At 48.8% G+C, this 20396-nt stretch overlaps 1 protein-coding gene across 1 annotated transcript in view; it reads left to right on the forward strand.

Moving 5' to 3' along the window:
• Rnf217 (ring finger protein 217) overlaps window positions 1-20396 on the forward strand; it is a 100821-nt gene that overhangs the window by 560 nt on the left and 79865 nt on the right. The window contains exon 2 of the mRNA XM_023714217.1: window positions 2-215. Within this exon, the coding sequence (XP_023569985.1) occupies window positions 2-215 (214 nt within the window). The remainder of the gene's footprint in view (window position 1; window positions 216-20396) is intronic.

Below are 20396 nucleotides of genomic sequence, written 5' to 3' on the forward strand. Positions count from 1 at the left end.
GCCCGCGGACCCCGGGCCCCGACGGCGCGGAGCGGGGAGGCCCCCCGGCGCCAGAGCCCCTCCTCGGGCCCGGCCTGGGCAGGGGCGGGGGACCCCTGGCGCCCCTCTCGGTGCTCCTGTGCCGGGTGTGCCTGGAAGACAAGCCCATCGAGCCCTTGCCCTGCTGCAAGAAGGCCGTGTGCGCCGAGTGCCTCCAAGTCTACCTGAGCGCGCAGGTAGGGACCCGCGCCCCCGCCCCGCCCCAGGCCCTGGCCCGGCCCGGCCGGCCCCCTGCTCCCGGAGCGGCGAGGGCGCACCCAGAGGCCTGACCCGCGCCTCCCTCCCGCTTTATTAAACGCTTTTGGTCCGCACTGGTTCGCCAGGCTGGAATTTGACTCCGTTCAGGGGCTAGGGTTTGGGTCGGCTGCCCTAAAAGGAAGAAGACTGTGTGTCGCCCTGTGCTTGACTTCCACCAGATTGCAAGCAGGAGCTTGCTCGCAGCTCAGGAGCAGGCTGCCTCATGGGCCTGGAATCCCAGAAGCTAACAGACAGTGGGCATGAGATAAATATTTACGGAGCGAACAGTGCAAGCCCGTGATTCTGGGTTTTTAAAATTTATTTTCTTTCTGTGTTCCAGAAAAGCGTAAAAGCATTCCGTGATTCTGGCCCACTCCTCGGTTTGCCTTTTCAGGAGTAGAGTTGGAGTTATTCGCTCCACTCCATGTTGAAGGCCAACCCAGACCTTTATTTCTTTAAAAGAGAAACAAAAAAGAGCAAAAGATCACGCAAGGAGGCGCAGAGGTTTCACCAAAGCGGTGCTGTAGAACTTTCCTCCCGCCCTCCCGCGGGAGACCTCGTTGTTTTTTGCTTTTTTTTTTTTTTTTTTTTTTTCTTGGAAAGCTTGAGAAACCAGCCTCCCACCCCCGTGAGGGCCACCGCGGTGTCGCGGCCCTGTTTGGGCTTTGGCTTTAACATCGCCGCCAGAGTTCTGCGTGATCCCTCGTGCCCTTCGATCCCTTGGCCATCCCTTGGCCAAGCATCCTGGGCTGGTTCATCTTTCAGAACCCCGGGGGGCCAGGTGCCAGCTCCCAGGAAGCCTGAGCTCATCCTGCGGCCCTGCTTGGAGACTTTCAGTAGCGTCTCCGTGGCTTACGTGCGTGCACCGAGGCTGTTCTACGTGTCTGGCTGGCTGGCTGTCTGGGCAGTGTCTTTCGTTCCAAATCCGGTCCTTTCACGTGGAGGGTTACTCACATCACGGGCTGAAAAGCGAGCAGAGTTGTATGCAGTGGGGCTCCTGGGTGCTTTGTGGCTGACCCAGACTGGGGTCCAGACTGAAAGTGTGGACTAGGCACAAATGCAAATGCAAATGGAAACTTAGAATGGGACGTTACAGGAACAGTCACTGACTGGGCTCAGATCGCTGAGTTTACTGGCTGCTCACTAGAGACGCTGAAGTCTTTCAGGCGTTTTCCACAAATGGACCCTTGGAATAGAAGGACTGTCTGCAGCCTGTTGTGGGCATTTCTGTGACATCACCATCAGACAGTGCCACCTTCCCTGGGTGGGCGTGGGACATTCTGCCGTGTGGGCCTTTCTTTCTCTAAAGAAGTCAGGACAAAAGCAGATGTGTACAAAGTAGCATGTAAATGCAAACAGTAGCAGTGCCTTGTAGCAACAGGTTAAATGCTGGACACAGTGGGTTTGCAAGTTTAGGGGAGACACCACTGCTGGGACTTGGTCCCCCAGTTCGCTCTCCTTTTCCCAGAGCAGTTTTCTTTCCTTCTTTGCCTAGGTGCCCTTCATTAGTTTTAGGAAGTTAGTGTTTGAACCTGTAATAAAAAAAGAGAAGAAGCCAGGTGTGCTGGTACACCCCAGCACTCCGGAGGCTGAGGCAGGAGACTCATTTTGAGTTTGAGACCAGCCTGGGCTAAAAAGTGAGCTTAAGTCCAGCCTGAAGTGCATATGGAGACCCTGTCTCAAGAAAAGGAAAAAAGAAAAAAAAAAAGGAAATTGAAGAGCAGTATAGCAAGGACAGTTAAACGTCCTGCAGTGTTTTGGCGTGGATGTTCCTGGTTTTCTCCTAAAACATTGGACAGAACTTTCAATAAAGAAAAAAAATTAAGACAAGCCCAACTTGAGTGCAGAATGCCAGACATTCTTCCGTCCAGGGGCTTCTGCCCTTGGCTAGCCTGTCCCAGTCCCCATGCTGGGTATCCATATTCAGATCTTACCTGTGTGGGGAGCTTCACCCACACACCCATCTCTCTTCCTGCTTTTGACTTCGCTGGGCTGAGCCGCTCTCGTACCCAAGCAGTTAAGTTCCATGAGGGCAGGCGGGCATCAGCAGGATTGTTTTGTACCTGGGCAGTGTCTGGCACCTAGGAGAAGTGTAGCCAGAAGCCACTGACGGGGAAGAACCTGAGGTGGCCCAGGACCCCAGGCTGGGAAGGGTGTCATGCTTCAGCAGTGCATCTACTCTGAGCGTCTGAATGTTTAGGACAAAAACTTAAAGCAGACCAAAAGAAAGAAAGGAAAAAAGTTTGGGGCCAGCCAAATAGTTCAGCGGACTAAAGCACCTGCTTAGGCAGAGCATAGGGACCGGGTTCGATCCCCAGCCTGCAGTGCCAGCACAGCCCCTGGGGCACGCTGACACTGTGATTGAGACTGGGCGTGGTGGCATGTGCTTGTAATCCCAGCACTCGAGAGACTGAAAACAGGAGAATCACAATGAGTCCGATGTGTGTAGTGAGACCCCGTAGACCCTGTACTAACACACACACACACACACACACACACACACACACAATAATAGGGTGATTAAGTTTGCTTTTCAGTTTGGAATTAAGAATGAATATATTTTCTTGGCTTACAAAATACTAGTTTTTCTTTGGCTGCATGGAAGCATAGGTTTATGTCAGAAATGTTTCTGATCTGATCTGGCTCTTCCTGCGGAGGCCTCTTCCACTCGGTGTCATGTTCCCTGTGGCTTAATTTGGTGCCTTGATTTCCTCATCAATGAGAAGTAATTGTGGAGCAGTGATCCGTAGTAACCCGGCTGCCCGGGAGCAAAGTGACATCTAACTGTGTGTGTGTTTTGTTGCTTTTCTGGACCAGGTCAAAAGGACTTAGAGACTGCTCTCTTCCCTGTCTTTCAAGAGTTTTTTGAAGTTTGAGAACAGTAAAAGTGGCAAGCCTTATCTCTTGTGACCTTTTGAAGAAAAATTGGGCCAGAGAGATGGCTCAGCAGCATAAATGCCAGCCTGGCAAGCGCAAGGTCCTGAGTTGGATCCCCGTACCCAAAAGAAAAAGGAAAAAAAAGAAAAATGATACACTTAAAAACATCCCGTGACTTTTTTTTCACTGTTTTTTTGAGTTTGTGCCATATACTTAGTGCATTATTTTGTATTTTTTAGGGTAAAAACCATTGTCTCTAGTAAGCAGTGTATATTAGCATTGAAAATGCATAATAAATGTGAGTTGGAATACTGCCTGGTTAAGTGAACATTCTTGTAAAAGGCGATGCTGAGTTCTTTGAAAGAGAGGAAGGCAGACTATCAGATGGCGAACTGTGTGTCCCTCCGGGCCAGGATCTGAAGAGCTGGCAGAGGGCGTGGGGTGGGCGGGGAGCGCGGTGGGCGTGGGCACTCCGCGCGGACCGGAGAGCCCAGGCCCGCCCACCAGCTCCTTCTTCCTTCAGTGTGCCCAGCATAGTTCGTCCCCACTTAACTCTGAGTGGGGCTGGGGGAGCTCTTCTTGGAGACTTCTTGGTGACTGACCACCCTGGGGGAACGCTTCGCATCCATGCGAGGTGTGAGAGGCTCCTGTGCCCTCCGACGATGGGAGCACGGCGGTGTGCGCTGCGGGGGTCCGAACATCCCTGTGCCTATGTGTGAGTGCATTTCCAGTGCGCAGAGCCTGCTGGGCTCCCTGCAGTGCCGGAGCTCTGCAGCTCCTGCCAGGCTGGCCTCAGCTGGCTTGGCCTTTCCTGCCTGCTCCTAGGGACAGGGATTATGTGTTGCCCTTTTGCCTCACAGAACTTTACAGTCATCTCAGAAATTCTCTACACGTACATTTCCATTGTGATTTTGATTTAGGTAGAGAAATGTCACAAATCTGATGGACTAATACTGCATGCTTTGGCTAAAGAAGGGAGCGAAAGCTGCTGACGGGCTTGCTGAAGGTGGCAGCTGTTGCGTTCCTTCACTGCTCTGCTTAGACACCCCAGGGTTTCGCCTGTGTGCGTGATGCAGACTGTGCACACCTGTCCACTGAATATTAATAGAGACCCGGGCACATTTCTGCTACCAGTTGTAAGCAGAACAGCTGCTGGAGGGCCAGGCCCCAAGAGACTGCTGCTCCGCTCATTCTCAGTTGGAGGCCTGAGGGTGAAACCCGAAATCCTGCTCTTGAACTCCAAGCCATCCAGTTCTTCCTGGGTAGACGTGTAATCCTTTTTCCTTTAAGCCTTAAACAACCTGAGTATTTTTAGGAGCCATCTGGTTTACTGTGCAGCTCGAACGCTGTTGTCTTCACACAGGTGAAGTTTCACCTTCTGTCTTGCTGCATGTGATCTTGGTAGTTCCGAACGTGTGAAGAATGACATAAACTGAAACCTATTTCATACTCACCCTACAAATTTTAGAAGTGAGAATTAAAGCAGTGCAAGCACCTGCTTTTTGTGCGTCTGGGAGATACAGCGCTATTTGATTTCACGCCTTCCTGATTCACACTTCTATATTCCTCTTCTTTTCTGTGCTTCCTTGTGCTTTCTTAGCTTCTTCCTTTTCCTGTCCCTCTTGGCCATCTGATCTTCACGGTCTTGCATTTGTACGGAGGAATTCCCTGTGCAGTGCTGAGCCCCAGGGCCAGCAGGACCCAGCCCTCCCACTGCTCGGAGCCTCCTCTCTTCAGAGCTGGCTCTTGGATCTGAGGCTGCAGGGAGAAACCTTCGCCAGCCTCAAAGTTCTGCACATACAAGCCCCACCGACCTGTGGCATCACCCAGTGCTGCTCCCGTGTGTTTTCTTTCTTCCTCCCGGAGCAAAGCTCCACTTTTGTACTTGAAAGCCCTTGCTTCTGCGAGGAGCGACACAGGAAGTCCTGAGCTTGTACTCCCTGCTTTTTCTTAAGAGTCTGTGATGTCCACTACAAACAGGTAGCTTATTACCACTAGCTTCTGAACTTATTAATATACCATTTATGCACTTAAACATTTACTGGGGACAAGTACACCAAGCACTTGAGATACTTTATAGATATATTAAATACCACCAAGGAGTTATCTTACAGATTTGTAAGTATTTTTTCCAGATTTGTATTTTAAAAAAGTGTTATTACCCTTTATATTTACAGGTCTTTGTCTCTTCCTCATCCTTTCTGCAGGATTTTTATTGAACAGTACTGGGGGGCCGGCCAAATAACTCAGCAGATTAAAGTGCCTGCAAGCACACTCAGGGGCCAGGGGTTTGATCCCTGGGCCTGCCTTGCTGTGCCAGCCCTGCCTCAGGGATGTGCTGAGACAACAGTTGAGACTGGGCGTGGTGGCATGTGCCTGTAATCCCAGCTCTTGGGAGGCTGTAAACAGGAGAATCACTAGGAGTCTGATCTAGTAGTGAGACCCTGAACACCCTGGAGACAGTTCCCTAAAATACAGAAAATAAATAAATCAGTAAACAAACAGTACTGGGATACCAGTTGACACTTTATTAACATAATACTGGGCTTCCTATTATGTGGATTCCAACAAAATATTTACCTCCTTAATTTAAAAGAAAATATACTTCTGCTAAGTTCAATTTGAATCTTTGACAACAGTGTGGGAAATCTTTAAAGAGATAATATTTCTGGGCAGCAGGGCACTGCAGATTAACCCCAGAGGCTCAGACACGTGAACTAAATGTGTTCTGTACCTCTGAGCTAGGCCTGCAACCCCTAAAGTCACAATGGCTTTTTTTTTCTTAATTCTTTCGTTCAAATTTACATTGTCAGAATTTTATATGACAAGATAAAATGAACCTTCTCAAATTAAGCTGTCTCAAAATAAAAATTCAGTGTCTATGGGAAAATCCCTGCCAACTTTATCAGTTTTATTTCCTGTATCAATTTTGGGATAGTTGTACCTGAATTTGTACATATCCAGCAAATAACCACTTACTGAACATCTGTATTCTAACCCTTATTATACATAATTTATTTAATTCTAATTTGCATATATGCTAAATATTTGTTGTAGAATCCAGTACTGTTGTAGGTGTTGGCACAGGAAGAATTAAAATAGATAAAGGCCCTGGCTTTGCTGAATTTGCGTGCCAGTCTGTGATGGAAATGGAAGATAACATAAATAAATTACTGAGTATTTTAGAGATAAGGAGGGACACAGAAAAAGAAAAACAGGAAGGATGCTAGGAAACCCAAGAAGGCATTGTTCTCGGGGCACTCGCACTCGTGAAGGGGGAGTTACTGTGAGTTTCTCTTAGAAGATAATTTCACAGTGGAGCAAGGGCACAGACCATGACGCAAGAGGGTGCCAGTGGGGAGAGTCCACCTGAAGCCAGAGGTGGGTGTGGGTGAGAAGACGGTGACAGAAGGCGTGCCCCGAGCTGGGGAGGCAGACGTGAGACTGTCCAGAATCTGCATTTCCTGTGTGAGAGGGGAAGGCAGGCACAGTGCTGAGCCCAAGAGCAGAGTGGCTGTGTGTGGCCAACCTGGACAGGGAATGGCCGTCGTCTTGTGGAGACTCCATCGTAGGAGTTGGGGAGGCGAAAGGAGGAGGTAGAGGACTACGGTGGTGTACTCATGGAGGAGTGGTGCAGTGTAGATGGTCCCTGGGGTTTGTGTGGTTTGGGCTTTTTGAACCACACACGCAGCGTGCAGTTAGGGCTGACAGTGGGCAAGAGCTGATTGTGGGGGTTGGGCCACAGGGTGGCTCGGGCTCTGAGCAGGACCCATTGAAAGAATGGACTTGCCCTTTAATGAGAATAGCAATGTTGTGAGAAGAGTGGGTTTAGAGAATGAGGACTATGCAAGGCTGCTTACACATTCCTGAAGGGGTAGCGTAGGAAGTTAGTGCCCTGCTTGCAGAAGAGTGATGTGGTAGCACCTGTAGGTGTGGACATAGTGGCTCTAGCACCAGGAGCCTTGGTGAGGTCACCTTGGGGGGTTGGTACAGAGCGAAGGCTAAGGGTTGAGTCTGAGCATCGTGGTTGTGTGGAGTCTGAGACCCACAAAGAAACCAGCCATGGCCAGTCAGACAGGAGGAGAATGGAGGCACACCGAAGTCACACGGTGACAGAGTCCTAAAAGGGAAAAACAGTTCTTCCATGTCTAGTGTTTATGAGTTCCAGCAAGGTGAAGGCTGAGGTGGACCGGCAGATCTCCCAACGAGGAAGCCATCGGGAGCCTCCAGTCCGCCTGTTTGTGTTGTAGCTGTGGTGCTGGCCTTCCAAGGGGAATGGGTTCCGGAGAACCAGAACAGCTCCATTCTGGTACCAGAGTAGCGGGTATGGGAGGACACTGAAGATTAGAGAGACTCAGTGTCCTGCTCCAAGTCCCTGGAACTTAAGTTCTCAAAACCAGTTTCGCTCCTCTTCCTTCGCAGAGTGGAAACGTCATGAGTAAGAGCTGAAGTCAGGTCCATTTTAAAATCCATAGGCTTTTATATTCTTTAAATTTATTATCTTCTGTACAGGATCATAACATTCCTTCTCTTTTCAGTTAAGGTCTGTGTTGTACAAAATTGCAAATCTTCCAATCCAAGAGAGAGAAAAAAAAACTTAATTACATGTTCTGAGGAAGTAGAAGGCTCTTGCTCAGGCTTAGATACAGAGAAAGATTTGTATCAACTCAGCCTTGCCACCATGTGGGAAAATCAGAGGAATTTAGTTTAGAAAAGCCGTGGCTTGAGGACTTAAGTCACTTGCATTTAGTGTTTTCTTTCCAACTTGCTGGTCATGACTTTTGCTTCCGTGCAAGCCTTCTCTAATCTTACTGTGCCTCAGCGCTGGTGTCTACCTTACGTCAGTTGTACACTATTTCTCTTGTCCCATTACACATGGTTTGTAGGGCCATTTCCTCCCCCGCCCCACCCCAGGTTGAAGTAACACTGTCCACTGGATTCCCGACTCCCGTTTCCAGCCCCACCACGCTGTTTACTGCCTTGAGTCCATCTCTCATCTGGGCGGTTCTAGCCACGTAGCTCGCCTGTAGCTCCCTGGAACTTAATTTCTCAAAACCAGTTTCACTCCTCTTCCTTCACAGACTCCCACAACCATGGTCTTCTTCCGGGGTTTCCTGTTTCCATCAGAAGGACCCAGGTCAGGAAATCGGGGGTCATCGCTGAGTTTTTCCCTCCCACCATCTTATCCTTCCACACGAACACCTCAAAGCACAGTGGGCCTCTCTCGGCCTCTCTCTGTTTCTGCTGCCCTTCACCTGCTTGGGCCACCCATTTCTCCTGGGTTCTAGCTCGCTTCTTCTTTGATCCCAGTGTCCATCCAGTCTTAACGGTCTGCGCCCGTTCCATGCCTGTCCAGTAGTTCTTTACAAAATGCAAGGCTGCTCTCGGCGCTCCTCTGAGCCTTACAGCTCCTGCCTCTGGCTTGTAGAGTAGCAGGTAAATGCGTACCCAGGTGCGTGTCTCCTGGTGGACCAGTCTCTTCTGTGCCGGCCCCATTTGGTTGTTTCAGGTACTCCTCCAGCCTGCAGCCATGTAAAACTTCCCTTCATTCTCTGAACACCGTACGAGGCTCCTAGCCATGAGCTTTTGGGTTTTGTAGCATAAACTTCTTTTTGGGAACTCTCTCTCCTGTCTGTGCCAACTCTGTGTCTTTGGTACCTCTACCTTCCTTGAGTCTCAGCTCAGACATTCTGTGAGATTCTGACTCTGGAACCTGGATTAAGCATCCTCCTTGTATTCTTTTTTTTTGGGGGGGGGTAGCAGGAATTGAACTGCTTGCCAGGCAGGTGCTTGTGCCACTGAGCTCTATCCCTGGCCCCTTCCTGTATTCCTTGATAGCCCTCTTTACCTGAGCAATACAGAAATGTTGCTGTAACATTCTACCTATTTCATCTTAAGTTCCTCTTTCCTGCTGTATGTTCCCATTAGACACAATGAAATTCAGTGCTTGTAAAGAAAAAAATGCTAATCTTACTTATTCTGAATATTTTCTGACCCTCTGAGTGCTGTAGGCATGGAGTAGGTCTTGGATGAATTTACATATTCTGTAAACGCTTAGTACGCTGGCATCGTGCTGTCAGGTCGTTGGGCGTAGGTAGGTGGTGGCGGACGGTCTTGCTTGTCGTCCAGACCTCGGTGTTAGGGCCAGGCTCGCTGCGGGAAGGTGCAGCCTTTAGGGACAGCGCTGGGGAGAAGGCACTGAGGTCCTCAGGGCTGTGACCTGGAAGGAGATCGGGACCTGGTCCCCCTCATGTTCCTGCATCCTGGCGCCAGGAAGGCAGATCCTCTGCCGTGTGTTCCCAGAGACGCCTGAAGCGCTGTGGCTAAGTGGTCACGTGCCGAAGCCTCTGAATAAACCTTTTCTCCTCACCAGAGGACCGGCCCAGGTGCTTGTCACAGTGGCGGAGAGCTGACTCACACACATCATCAGTATGATCTTTTAAAACATTTTCCATTTCTACTGGTCGGTGTGTGTAGCGCCCGGTGTGCCCGCTCCTCGCGTGGAGTTGGGTGCGTGCCTAAAGCGCCCTCATGCCTTTCTTCACCCCCTTCCTCTGCCGCTGTCCCCTCCCTGCACCTCTTGCTCCCCACCCTTTGAGGAAGATGCGCCTTGCTCCCTGCTTCCTATCCTCTCGGCTCGTTTTTTACGGGTTGAGTTTCCACAGAAGAGAAGCCACGTGATTGTGAGGCCTCTGGGGCTCCTTCATTTAGCCTTCAGGCCTCCAGGTGACCTGCTTACCTCTGGATGCTGCAGGTGTGTCTTTCTTCATGGCTCCACTGTGTGGCGATACCACCTTTTCTTCGCCTGTGGGTGGACCTCTAGGCCGCTTCCAAGATGGAGCTGTGGCCATGAATGTGGAATGGCCCCTCCGTGTCTCCATTCTCTGGCTTACAAACCACAAGGCCTTCCTGCCGCTTCACAGGAATATCTCAGTCCCCGTGCTGCGGGCCGACCCCTGCCGTCCGGCCGGTCCCTCCTATCGCGCAGGCCTCTGCAGCCCCGGCGCCCTCCCAGCGCCCTCCCAGCGCCCTCCCAGCGCCCTCCCAGCGCCCTCCCAGCGCCCTCCCAGCGCCCTCCCAGCGCCCTCCCAGCGCCCTCCCAGCGCCCCAGGCTCCTCGCCTTCAGGTCTTGCTCGGACTTCCTCTGCAGCCACTTCTATCCCCGCTGCCCGCAGTGCCACGTGGAGGGCTGCGCTCCTCAGCACTGTCTCGGGCCTGGTGGGACGATCGCTGTCTGCTGTGTCCTGTGTGACCGCTCCTTCCCTGTGTTGCTTGCCTGCTGCCGCCTCACACAGAGGCAAGCAGGGGCTGCTCAGCAAGCGTGGCACAGACTGGGAGAACGACGGAAGATAGGCTGGGTGTTGCGGGCAGTGGGAAGGTAAGGCAAGGAGTCGAACCTGAGCTTTGGAGGTCGTGCTGCAGAACGTGTGTAAGCTGGACATGAAGTGTCACGCCGAGGTGAGAGTTTCACCTGCAGCGCCCCACCTGTGCCCATCTGTCCGAGGTGAGAGTTTCTCCTCTTCTGTCTGCTCTGCCCCAGCTGGCACGCTGCAGTGGAATCCAGGGACCCGAGGCAGACATCCTCTCTCGCCCCTGACGCTGAGTCAGGCCCACAGCTGGCTTTCTCTGGTGGCTGGGTGTGGTCGGGAACAGCAGCCTGGTGCTTGGAACAAGGCAGGGGCCTGCCTGCATCTGCACTGCAGGCTCCGGGCTGCCGGCCTGGAGAGCGGCTTCCCCGAGGCCAGCATCCCATGGACTGGTGGTGTGGACGTCGTCGAAGTCCCTCGACATCCCTAGGCAGAGTGGTTCCAAGCCCGCCCAGGCTCGAGGGGTACAGGTGCTGACCCTAGCTTTCTGGGTGTGTGTGTGTACGTCAAAAGATAGGGAGCCCTTTACTAAGACTACACTACTGCAGACACTCATGAATGGAGTGAATTTAGGTAGCAGAGCTTTGGAGCCTGAATTTTAGTCTGCTTCTAAAATACTTTTATGCCTTTTCAGACTTTAAACAAATATTTCCAGTTCATTTCTTTGTACCACTTAATATACTTTAGTGTTGTGGCTTTGAGCATATCTTTGAATCATTTAGTAGGTATACCCTTCATTTTAAGCCAAGTTTATAAAAAAGCTATTCTCTTTTAAAAACGACATATTTTAGATATGAAATATACTGAAATATGCATAGGTCAGGGTCAGCTTCTGATTATTTTGATTGTTTAGCTCTGCTTGAAATTATTCTGCATAGTATAATTTCCTTTCCATTATATCAGGCCAGGGAGATGGCTCAGTAGAATAAGCACTTGCCTGGCAAGCTCAAGGGCCTGAGCTCAATCCCTGGTTCCACCAAAAAAAAAAAAAAAAAGGTACACAAGTACTAAGTCCCCGCATGAATATAATCATTATGTACCGCACATGTGTTCCATTATATCAAAATTTCATTAAGCGTTTAAATATCATTTGAAATTAGCACATTTTTTTGGGATTAAAAAAGAGTTGATGTCACAGATTTCTTTTGCAGTGTGGTCATGACCTATATAGAAGAAATGTTATATTCAGTGAAACTGTCGGATTAACTAGTTTAGCTAATCTTTTCTTTTTTTATTTTAGCTAATCTTTATGAAAGATTGGCCCACTGTTGGAATTTTAGTCTGTATTCTTTGTGTGAATGATTTATTGCAGCCACCTTCCTACGTAAGTAGTGGTTGTGTTTCCAGAATCAGGTACGTTTAACTCAGATATTTCTACCTGGTTAGTAGTCCGAACACCCTGAAATAAAGGGGATGCACTTCCTTCACAATGCGGCCTTCTTTTTTTCTTAGTTCAGGTAACTAAATTCGGGGCTTATTCATTCATGTGAATGACTAATCCCGTCTAAATCTTCCTAAGCTACTTGCCTCAGTGCTGTTCTCTACTGTAAGGTTCAGGAGGTCATTACAGGCTGCCGCCCGAATGCTGCCCTTTCCGCAGGGTTCGCTCCTGCGGGTCTCCTCGCACGGTGCCTAGCCACACCCCAAGCATGCAGGAGGCTCCGTAGCTCTGCGTGCGCCAGGCAAGTTCGGTCCCCAAGCTTTCCTTCTTGGCTGCTGACAAGTAAAACAGCAGAGAAAAACGGAACAGTTGCAGGCGAGCCCTTTGCCTAGTGTTCAGAATGTGGTTAATGACGCGTTGATGTCTGTCAGGGCGGAGCGGTGGGCACAGCCACATGGGCCTTCAGTGTGGCCGCCTCGTGCTGCGCCCGCCTTCTCCTTGGGATGTCCGCTGTGGTGGGAGCTGGGTTTTGGTGCCCCACAGGGGGTTCCCTGGGGGAACCCAGAGAGTTCAAGAATCACCTTATTCTTTCTTAACTAGTTCTGCAGATAGTTGTTGTCCCATCACTATGCTGTTATGTTCCCTCCTCAGGGTAGTTTCAGAAAAAAGGTAAGCGTGAGTCATTGCAGCGAAGTGGGCATACCTTGGTTTCTGCTTAGAAGGAAGGACTGGAGAAGAAAACACTGGAAGGATAGTCATTTTTAATTTTTTTTTTCTTTAGACTTTTAAAAAAAATCTTTTTTTATTTGGTATAGGGTCTCACTCTGCAGCTTGGACTCATAGAGATCCTCCTGTCTCAGCCTCCCCAGGGCTGGGATTAGAGGTGTGTACCCTGCTACACGTGGTTTTGGTAGTCAGCACTGCCTGCTCGGGGTTCCAGGGCTGTCATGACATGCAATACTGGGGATCAAACCTGAGTCCTTGTGCTTTCCAGGCAGGCCGCTGAGCTATCTCCCCAGCCCTTTAAGACTTTATATTTGTTTTTAGGATTTTTTAATAAAAAACTGTTCTTTCTAGGTTTTGTCTTTAAAAACCACTGACATGTTTGCAGACATTAAAAATTTGGAAGTGGAATTTTCCCCTGCTTAAAAGTCATCCAAAGGAAGAACTTCAAAGAAATTGACTTACCTTTTTAAAAATTTAAAATTTAGTACTTTCTATTTTTTTGCAAGAATAGCTGTTTAGCATCGGAGAAGAGCGAGATCTACTGGCTGCATGTGAGTGGCGATTTTTGCATCCCTGAGAAATGAGACCGGAAAGCTAAGGGTAGTAATTGAGCAAGCACCAGCCACAAGACACTGTCCCATAGTTCTGCCTGTTCAGTCACAACAGTTGTAAAAAGTGTCACAGTAAATAGGCTAGAAGCCCAGAGCTCTGAAGAAGTGAGAAAAAATTTTCCAAAAGAATAAAGCCAGTTGTAATAGCATTGCTTCTGCAGTGCTCAGCAGTTGCAAAGCTTCTATCATTAATTAATAAAGTCTAATTATTCTTCCTTTGGGATGGCTCCCATAGTGCCCTTTGGCTTGTCATCTCCTTGGATTGGCCGGAGCCCTTGGTTTGTTCAGGATACTCAGGAGGCCAGTTTCAAGCAGGCTGTCTCCCCACAGACAAGTCATGAGCCTGCCAATGAGAGGCTGCAACTGTCCTCGCCCCCATACCACCCTGGTGCCTGAGGCTGTCATGTGTACTGAGCACATGGTCTCACAGCACCCAGGGAATGGAGTCCTGAGCCAAAGGAGGAGGCAAGGAAGGATTTACTGGAGAGGAGAGGAGTCGCTCCTGCCTTTCCGAGAGGATGGCCACAGGGCTCCTCCATTCAGAGCTAATTATGCTGAGCAGAATGCAGGAATCGCTCCATGGTCAGGCAGCTCTGTAGATTTCAAACGGAGCAATTGGAACTCAGTCTTCTAATCCAGGTCTTTAGCATGTAGCCTTTAAAGGAAATGAGAATTTTAAAGAAAAGACCTGGGTGTTTTGAATTTGAAGTTCCTTGGAACTCAGCAGCCTAGTAGGGATGACCAACCGCGCCTACCTTTAGTAGGGAGGGGTGGAGTCCCTGTTGCCTGAGGCCATCACCCTTGGCCCCAAGTCCTTGTTACAGTCCCAGTTGGTCCATCTTTCAGCTCCCATCCTTACAGATGGTCACTCAGCTCTGTCTTAGGCCCTTCCTGAGCTGCTGCTTCACTCCTAAACTAACTAAAGTATTCTTTAAAAAACAATAATATTTATTTATTGTGTATTTTAGTACCAGGTCTACAGGGTCTCACTACATAGATCGAACTCGTAGTGATCTTCCTGTTTTCAGCTTCCCAAGCACTGGGATGACAGGCCTGCACCACCACACCCAGTCTCAATCACTGTCGCAGGAGGGCCGGCACAGCATGCTGGGGATTGAACCCTGGTCCCTGTGCTCTGCCGAAGCTGGCACTTTAATCCGCTGAGCTAACTGGCCGGCCCTAAAGTGTTCTTTACAGCATGAGAGAGAGGGATCATTGTTAATGTTGTCTAGAATAAAAAAAAAAAAAAAAAAAATTGAAGCCCATGTTGAATTGAAAATTCGTGAGTGGCAGGTTTTCATATAAAGAAATCACTTCTCCTGGCCACACTTTCTTTTATTGTAGTCAACCAGGGCGTCTTCCTCAGAGAATTTGTTCTCTCGCTGCTAGTCTTAGTTACTTTCCCATTGCTGAGAAAATACCCAAAGCCCGCCAGTGAAAGGAGGAATGGCTGCTTCAGCCGCAGTTGTAGAGCTCTCAAGAGTCGGCCACCGGCTGGCCCCAAGGCAGGGTGGCGGGAGAGGGGAGGACAGAGCAGGAGCAGTCCAGGCCAGCGCAGGCAGAGGTGCGCACGCAGCCTGAGCCTTCCTTTTCCTTTTCTCCCACCAGGCTGCAGGCCTTTTGAGTGTTGCCCCCGCCCCGAGGACGGGGCTTCCCAGTAGCTGTACCCAGAACTGTGGTAACTATTAGTGGACTAAGCTAGTACCAGTGTCACGCCTTTAAATATCATTCACACCCCTAAATCCAGCCAGCTCTGAAAAGCCTTACCTGTGAGGGCACGGGGCTTTGGGGGGCACCTCGATAGAAACCATAACATGCCATACAAACCGCAAGTGGCTGATTGAAGGGACTTAGCAAGGTGATCGAGCCGTTCTTAGTCTGCTGAAAATATTTACTGAGTGCAAAATATTTGCTCAGCCCCATGCTAATTAATGTGAAAAGGGACAGTGTCTTTACAGAGCAGCCTGTGATCCATCTTTTTAGAAAGCTTAGAAATTCAGAAGGTGAAAAGCAAGCTGTCCAGGCAGAGATTAAGGGATAAGGTATAACTGGATTATATGATGCTGATTGTGGATTTAGTGTTTCTAGGCAGAAAAAAACAGTATTTATAAAGAGCTAAAGTTTGGCTTTCATCTGAAAATCCAGAGAGGGAGGTAGGAGAGAGAGTGAGAGGACGGGCAGTTCCCTAAGCGAGCTGGTGTGAGCGGGCAGACACGTACACAGCACGTGGGGCGGCTCCGGGCATGGTGGGGAGAGGCGAAGAGGCCCGCGCTGCCTGGGGAAGCGGCTGGCAGGCGGAGGATGCGGAGCACAGCCGAGTGCCACAGGGTCCCTGAGGCCAGAGTGGGCTGCAGCCTGGAGGTCACAGCCCATGTGGTACATCAGGTTGAGCGTCCCTCCGGAATCTGTGTTTTAGTCCACTGGTGGTGGGGAGTCTGGGGGCCGGGAGGAGCTGTAAAGTGACCATCAGCGCTGTGGTGGCCCTTGGTGACGGGGACCTGATTGGGTTGGTAGGTTCCTAAGAATTAGACATGAAGTGCAGAAGCAAAGAGAAAGCACCTGAGTTTTCATCCGGCTCAGAATGAGGGGCTTCTGCAGGCAGAGGGGGGAGTGGCTAGAGCTCTGAAGGGCTTAAGGGTTTAAAACGTGGCGCCCGGCCTAGGGCACTTTCCATTGTCTTCCATGTCATAATTGACAATGTGATTGACAGAGTGCCGAATCAGTTCAGTTGTGCCAACTGCGCGTGTCCCTGCCCATAATTCATTGTGTTGTAATTAATTAAATATGCATGAGATCGGTGCATATGCATAGACTTTTAATGAGCTTCAAGTGAAGGGAGGTCACTGTAGGTCACCCAAGAGAATCTGGCACAGGAATCCTGGTTTGGGACTTCGGAGTTGTGCAAGGTGAGCTCAGGGTTGCTTATGTTTCTTCTCTCTGCCTTAGGGTAGCGGGCCTGGGGACATAGCTGGGGTTGTTGTGCCTGGGGTGGTGTTTGTTTTTGAGAAATATTTTCCTGTCAGAGGAAAATGCTTGTAAAGTACCTTGTGAAATACTTTGACCAAAAACAACAACAATGAAACATTTTTGGAAAGATGTCTTAGTTGTTATTTTACTGCCAGAACCAGTTTATTAAAGAAAATTTACCATTCTCCCCTTCCTTCTTTCCTTCCTTCCTTTTTGGCCTGTGCTATTTTTCTTTTGGTCTTTCCTCAATGTGACGCTCACCAGTTTGTCTTACTCCTCTTACTCCTCGGACAAAACACACAGTAGCTTCCACTCTCCCCTGCCCTTCGACAGCCAGGGTCTCCCAGGCAGTGCCCTTTGGTTCCAAGAGGATGTTACTCGAATTTTTTGGTAATTCTGTTTAATACTCCTTCTTACTTTGTTGAATTGCTTCCTCTATTCCTAATGAATTATGCATATGTCTCTTCCCCTCCTAACTCATGTGTGTGCAGTTTTCTGTTCTTGTCTGAGTTCCACTTCCTCTCTTTTTGTGGCAAAAGCCCTGGAGTCGTGGCTGAACTGTACAGTGGCTGTTTTACTTAGATTGTGCCTGTCCTTGTTTTTGTTTTTGGTAAGAGTACAGTGATAACGGAACTGCTGAAACAAAGACCTGCTTGTTGACTTTATGTGGGATAACAAGGTTTCTTCTCCCTCTGAACTTTTGTAGTCTGGAAGTGTTCCTGCTAGTGATGTTCCCATTCTTCCTTGATTTCTGTCTTCAGGAGTCCACACTGCGGCGGCGCACAGCAGTCACATTCACAGTGGGAAGCTGGCACACGTGCAGTCAGCTCACCTTCACTCCTCATGTCCCCTTTGCCAGTTGCATTCTGTACTGATTATTAAATAATATTATTCCACATAAGGCCATGTCAGTGTGATTTTGTTTTTAGTTTGTGAGAATACCTCACATGTTCCTTGGTAATGTGGACTTGTTCCTCCATGTGACAGCCTAGGCTTCAGAAGGATGTAAAGGTACACATTGGTTGCTGTGCTGATGATAATGATGTGAGATGATGCGCTGTCCATGAGGTGTCCCTGGTGAGGGATGTGGGTCCTGTGACCCAGGTTTTGGCTCTGTAAGGGCCTTCTGTGGACACCAACACTCCTCATACCCTTCTGGGTATTCGTACAACAGAGAAGGCTGCTTGGTAGCTAGCATTTTTGGATCAAAGACATCTATGTCTTCCGGAAGGTGAAGGCAATCAGATTCTGTGGATTATGTGGATTTTATGGTAAACAACATAGTCTAGTTGCATATTGAGTTGATTTAGTGTATTAAGAAAGCTACAAAATTCAATTGAGGTACTAGATGAAGTGTTGCCAGGACAAAGGTCAACCTAGAGCCTGAATGGGAAGATTGAGGTCCTAAAGTTTAACTGATGATGAAAAACGTTATGGCTCTGACTAGATGCCCCCTACAGCCTCGTGCGCTGGTAACTGCGACTTTCCAAGGGGGCTGGGTCTAGGAGGTATGAATGTGGAGTGAGGCTGTGTGGTAGCTAAATTGGCCCACTAACTGGTTCAGTGTAGTTCTGAGTGATAGATAACCCAATGCTCTTAGCCTGGATGGAAGAAAAGGGAAAACAAAGGGAGGGCTGCTGCCTTCCTGACCGCCGTGCCACGCACGGACGGCTTCTCCGCTGCCATCCCCTCTGCTGGGCTACTCTGCCTTGGAGCCGGCTCCCTGCAACTGGAACCTCTGCAAGCTGTGAGCTAAAGCAGGGCTTTCCTCCTTTGACTCTAGGTAGAAAGCAACCAAGACAAGACCTTCACATTTAATAAAGGACAGATTCCTATCAGAGCTGCTTGTTTCTAGTCATATACTTACATGAGTAGAAATGACTAGCAAGAACTATTGGAACTGTCATTTTATTCAGTCTTCTGTGGTTGTCTTTACTTTTTCTTTTCTTTCTTTTTTTCTTTTTTGAAGAGGCCTAAAGATATCTTAGGTAGAATTTTAAACTGTACAGTCTAAGAAATAGAATGCAGGCCCTCATAAAGGAGAGAAGTTCTTTATAGTCTGGAGTTAGGAATATGTGCATGTTTTGGGTGTAGAAATCTGGAATTAGGGGTTCTATAGAAAGTCTGGGCTTGGTTTACAGAAGAAAAGAGATGGTGCACTGGGCGGGGTTGGGGGGGGGAAGCTAATGGCTTATTTTGCACAAGAAAGGAGCCAGTCTTATAGGAGAAAGGAAAGTCATCTGCTGTCTTCATGATTGAAGCTACGTGATCCGAGATGTGTTGCCTAAAAACCGTTCTTTAAAACCTTTGCATCTGTTTCTCTGTCTTAAGACTGGGTTCTGCTCCTCATCACCTAAGCTAATTCCTGGTCCTAGTGTCTCTAAGGCATTCTGGGCATGATGGTCCTGGAAGAAAGGAAGCATGGACCAGCCAAGCTGAGAGTGCAGGTGGGGACAACCTGGGCGACTTGTGCCCTGACGCCACAGCATCAGGACAGTTTTAAAATTATGGTTTTCCTTGTCTCTTGTCCCTCTCTGGTTCTCATTTCTTTCATTCTACCTCAGCCTCCTGCTGAGACGTTGCTCCTGTAGTTAGTGATGCAGACAAGCTGGAGGCCTTTGCTCTAGAGCAGCTTCCCTTCCGTGGATGGCTGGGGGCTGGGCACAGACCCTCCCAGGCAGGGGTTGGAAGGCTCACTTTGACTGATCAAAGGACACAAAGAAAGATGGATTTTCTAATTTAATGAATCACTATACTTTAAAAGTCTGGGAAAGAGGACAAGAAAGTAAGAAAGTCACTGACTGTTAGGCTTCATTTTATAACCATGTCTTCATGTTAAAAAAAAATCAAGGGACAAAAATTAAAGTAGATTACTGGTAAACAGTAGCTCCAAAAAGCTTTAGAAGTCAGACAAAATTAGGTGGCATGAGCCTTTTATATTTAAAATAAACGTCTATTTGTCCAGAGGTACTAACCTAAATGTAACTTGGGGATCCTCCTGTTTTGTCAACAGGAAAGCCAGCATGCTATAGTAATGATAACAGTGGACAACGAGTACAATAATTTAAAATATCTACTAGTTTTTGTGACCAGTGAGCCATTACAGATTCATCCTACAGGTGTCAGGACCTGGATCTGCTTCTGTTTTGAGGACCTTTTGTAGTGACTGGCCCCAGCTAACACAAACATAAAGTCTGAAATGGGTACCAGGACGTTACTTTACACCACAGAGGTGGCAGAGCCAGCTAGAATGCTTGTGTTGGCATTTTTATCCTCAGTGTGCACCTGCATGAAAAGCCACCACGTCTTTACCTGAGGGCTGCTCAGAGGCATGGTGAATGACATAAGGAAGGTGGCCAGGAGAGGCGGGAGAACACGTTTGTGGAACAGCCAGTAAGCCTGGGAATCAGTCTCGCATGGTTATGGATTAAAGGGCAGGTGTAGCTGGGGACTGCCCGGAAGAGCTAGTGCGCTATTTGTAGTCATTTTATAGTTAGCCTAGCTCTGTTTTTATTAGTATTAATTTCATTTTTTAAATTATACTTTCCTGTTGAGAGTTTAGTCCCAAATAATAATCAAAATCAGTCAGTCTGTCTGTCTTATCTGTCTATCTATCTCATATTCATCAAAGTCAGGGCCTACTCGTCGGGGCTGATTATGAAACCATGTAAGGAGCCTCCCCAGTCCTCTAGCTTTTCTCCTGTGTGCTGTGTCATTTTCCAGAACAGGTTAGTTTGTCTTGACCAGACAGCTTTCCTCTTTAGTGGCCCTTCTTTTTGTAAAATGTACATTGGTTGGCTCCTGGCCTTTGGGGTCCAGTACATAACAGATAGAGAAATTTTGCCCTGTTCATCATCAAGAAAAGTCTTAAAGGCAAGTGTCTTGGTCCATCTGGGTTGTTGTGACAAGAATTCCTTAGAATAGGAGAATTATAAAGAGCAGAAATGTACAGCTTGGAGCTCTGGAGACTGGGAATCCCGAGGTTAAGACACCGGAGACTGCACGTGCGTGGCTCACTCCTGGGGCTGGTGTCCTCGGGTGGTGGCAGGAACAAGTGGCCTCCCTTGAGCTCCTTTTCCGAGGGCACAGCTTTGTCACACGTGTGCAGTCCAGTCACCTCTCAGCCACCCAGCTCTAGTGCCAGCACTGTGGGAGCTTGGTTTCCACGTGAACTTGAGGGAGAAGCGAGCA

Source organism: Octodon degus, unplaced genomic scaffold (genome assembly GCF_000260255.1).
Source record: "Octodon degus isolate 3935 unplaced genomic scaffold, OctDeg1.0 scaffold00034, whole genome shotgun sequence".
Lineage (NCBI taxonomy): Eukaryota > Metazoa > Chordata > Mammalia > Rodentia > Octodontidae > Octodon > Octodon degus.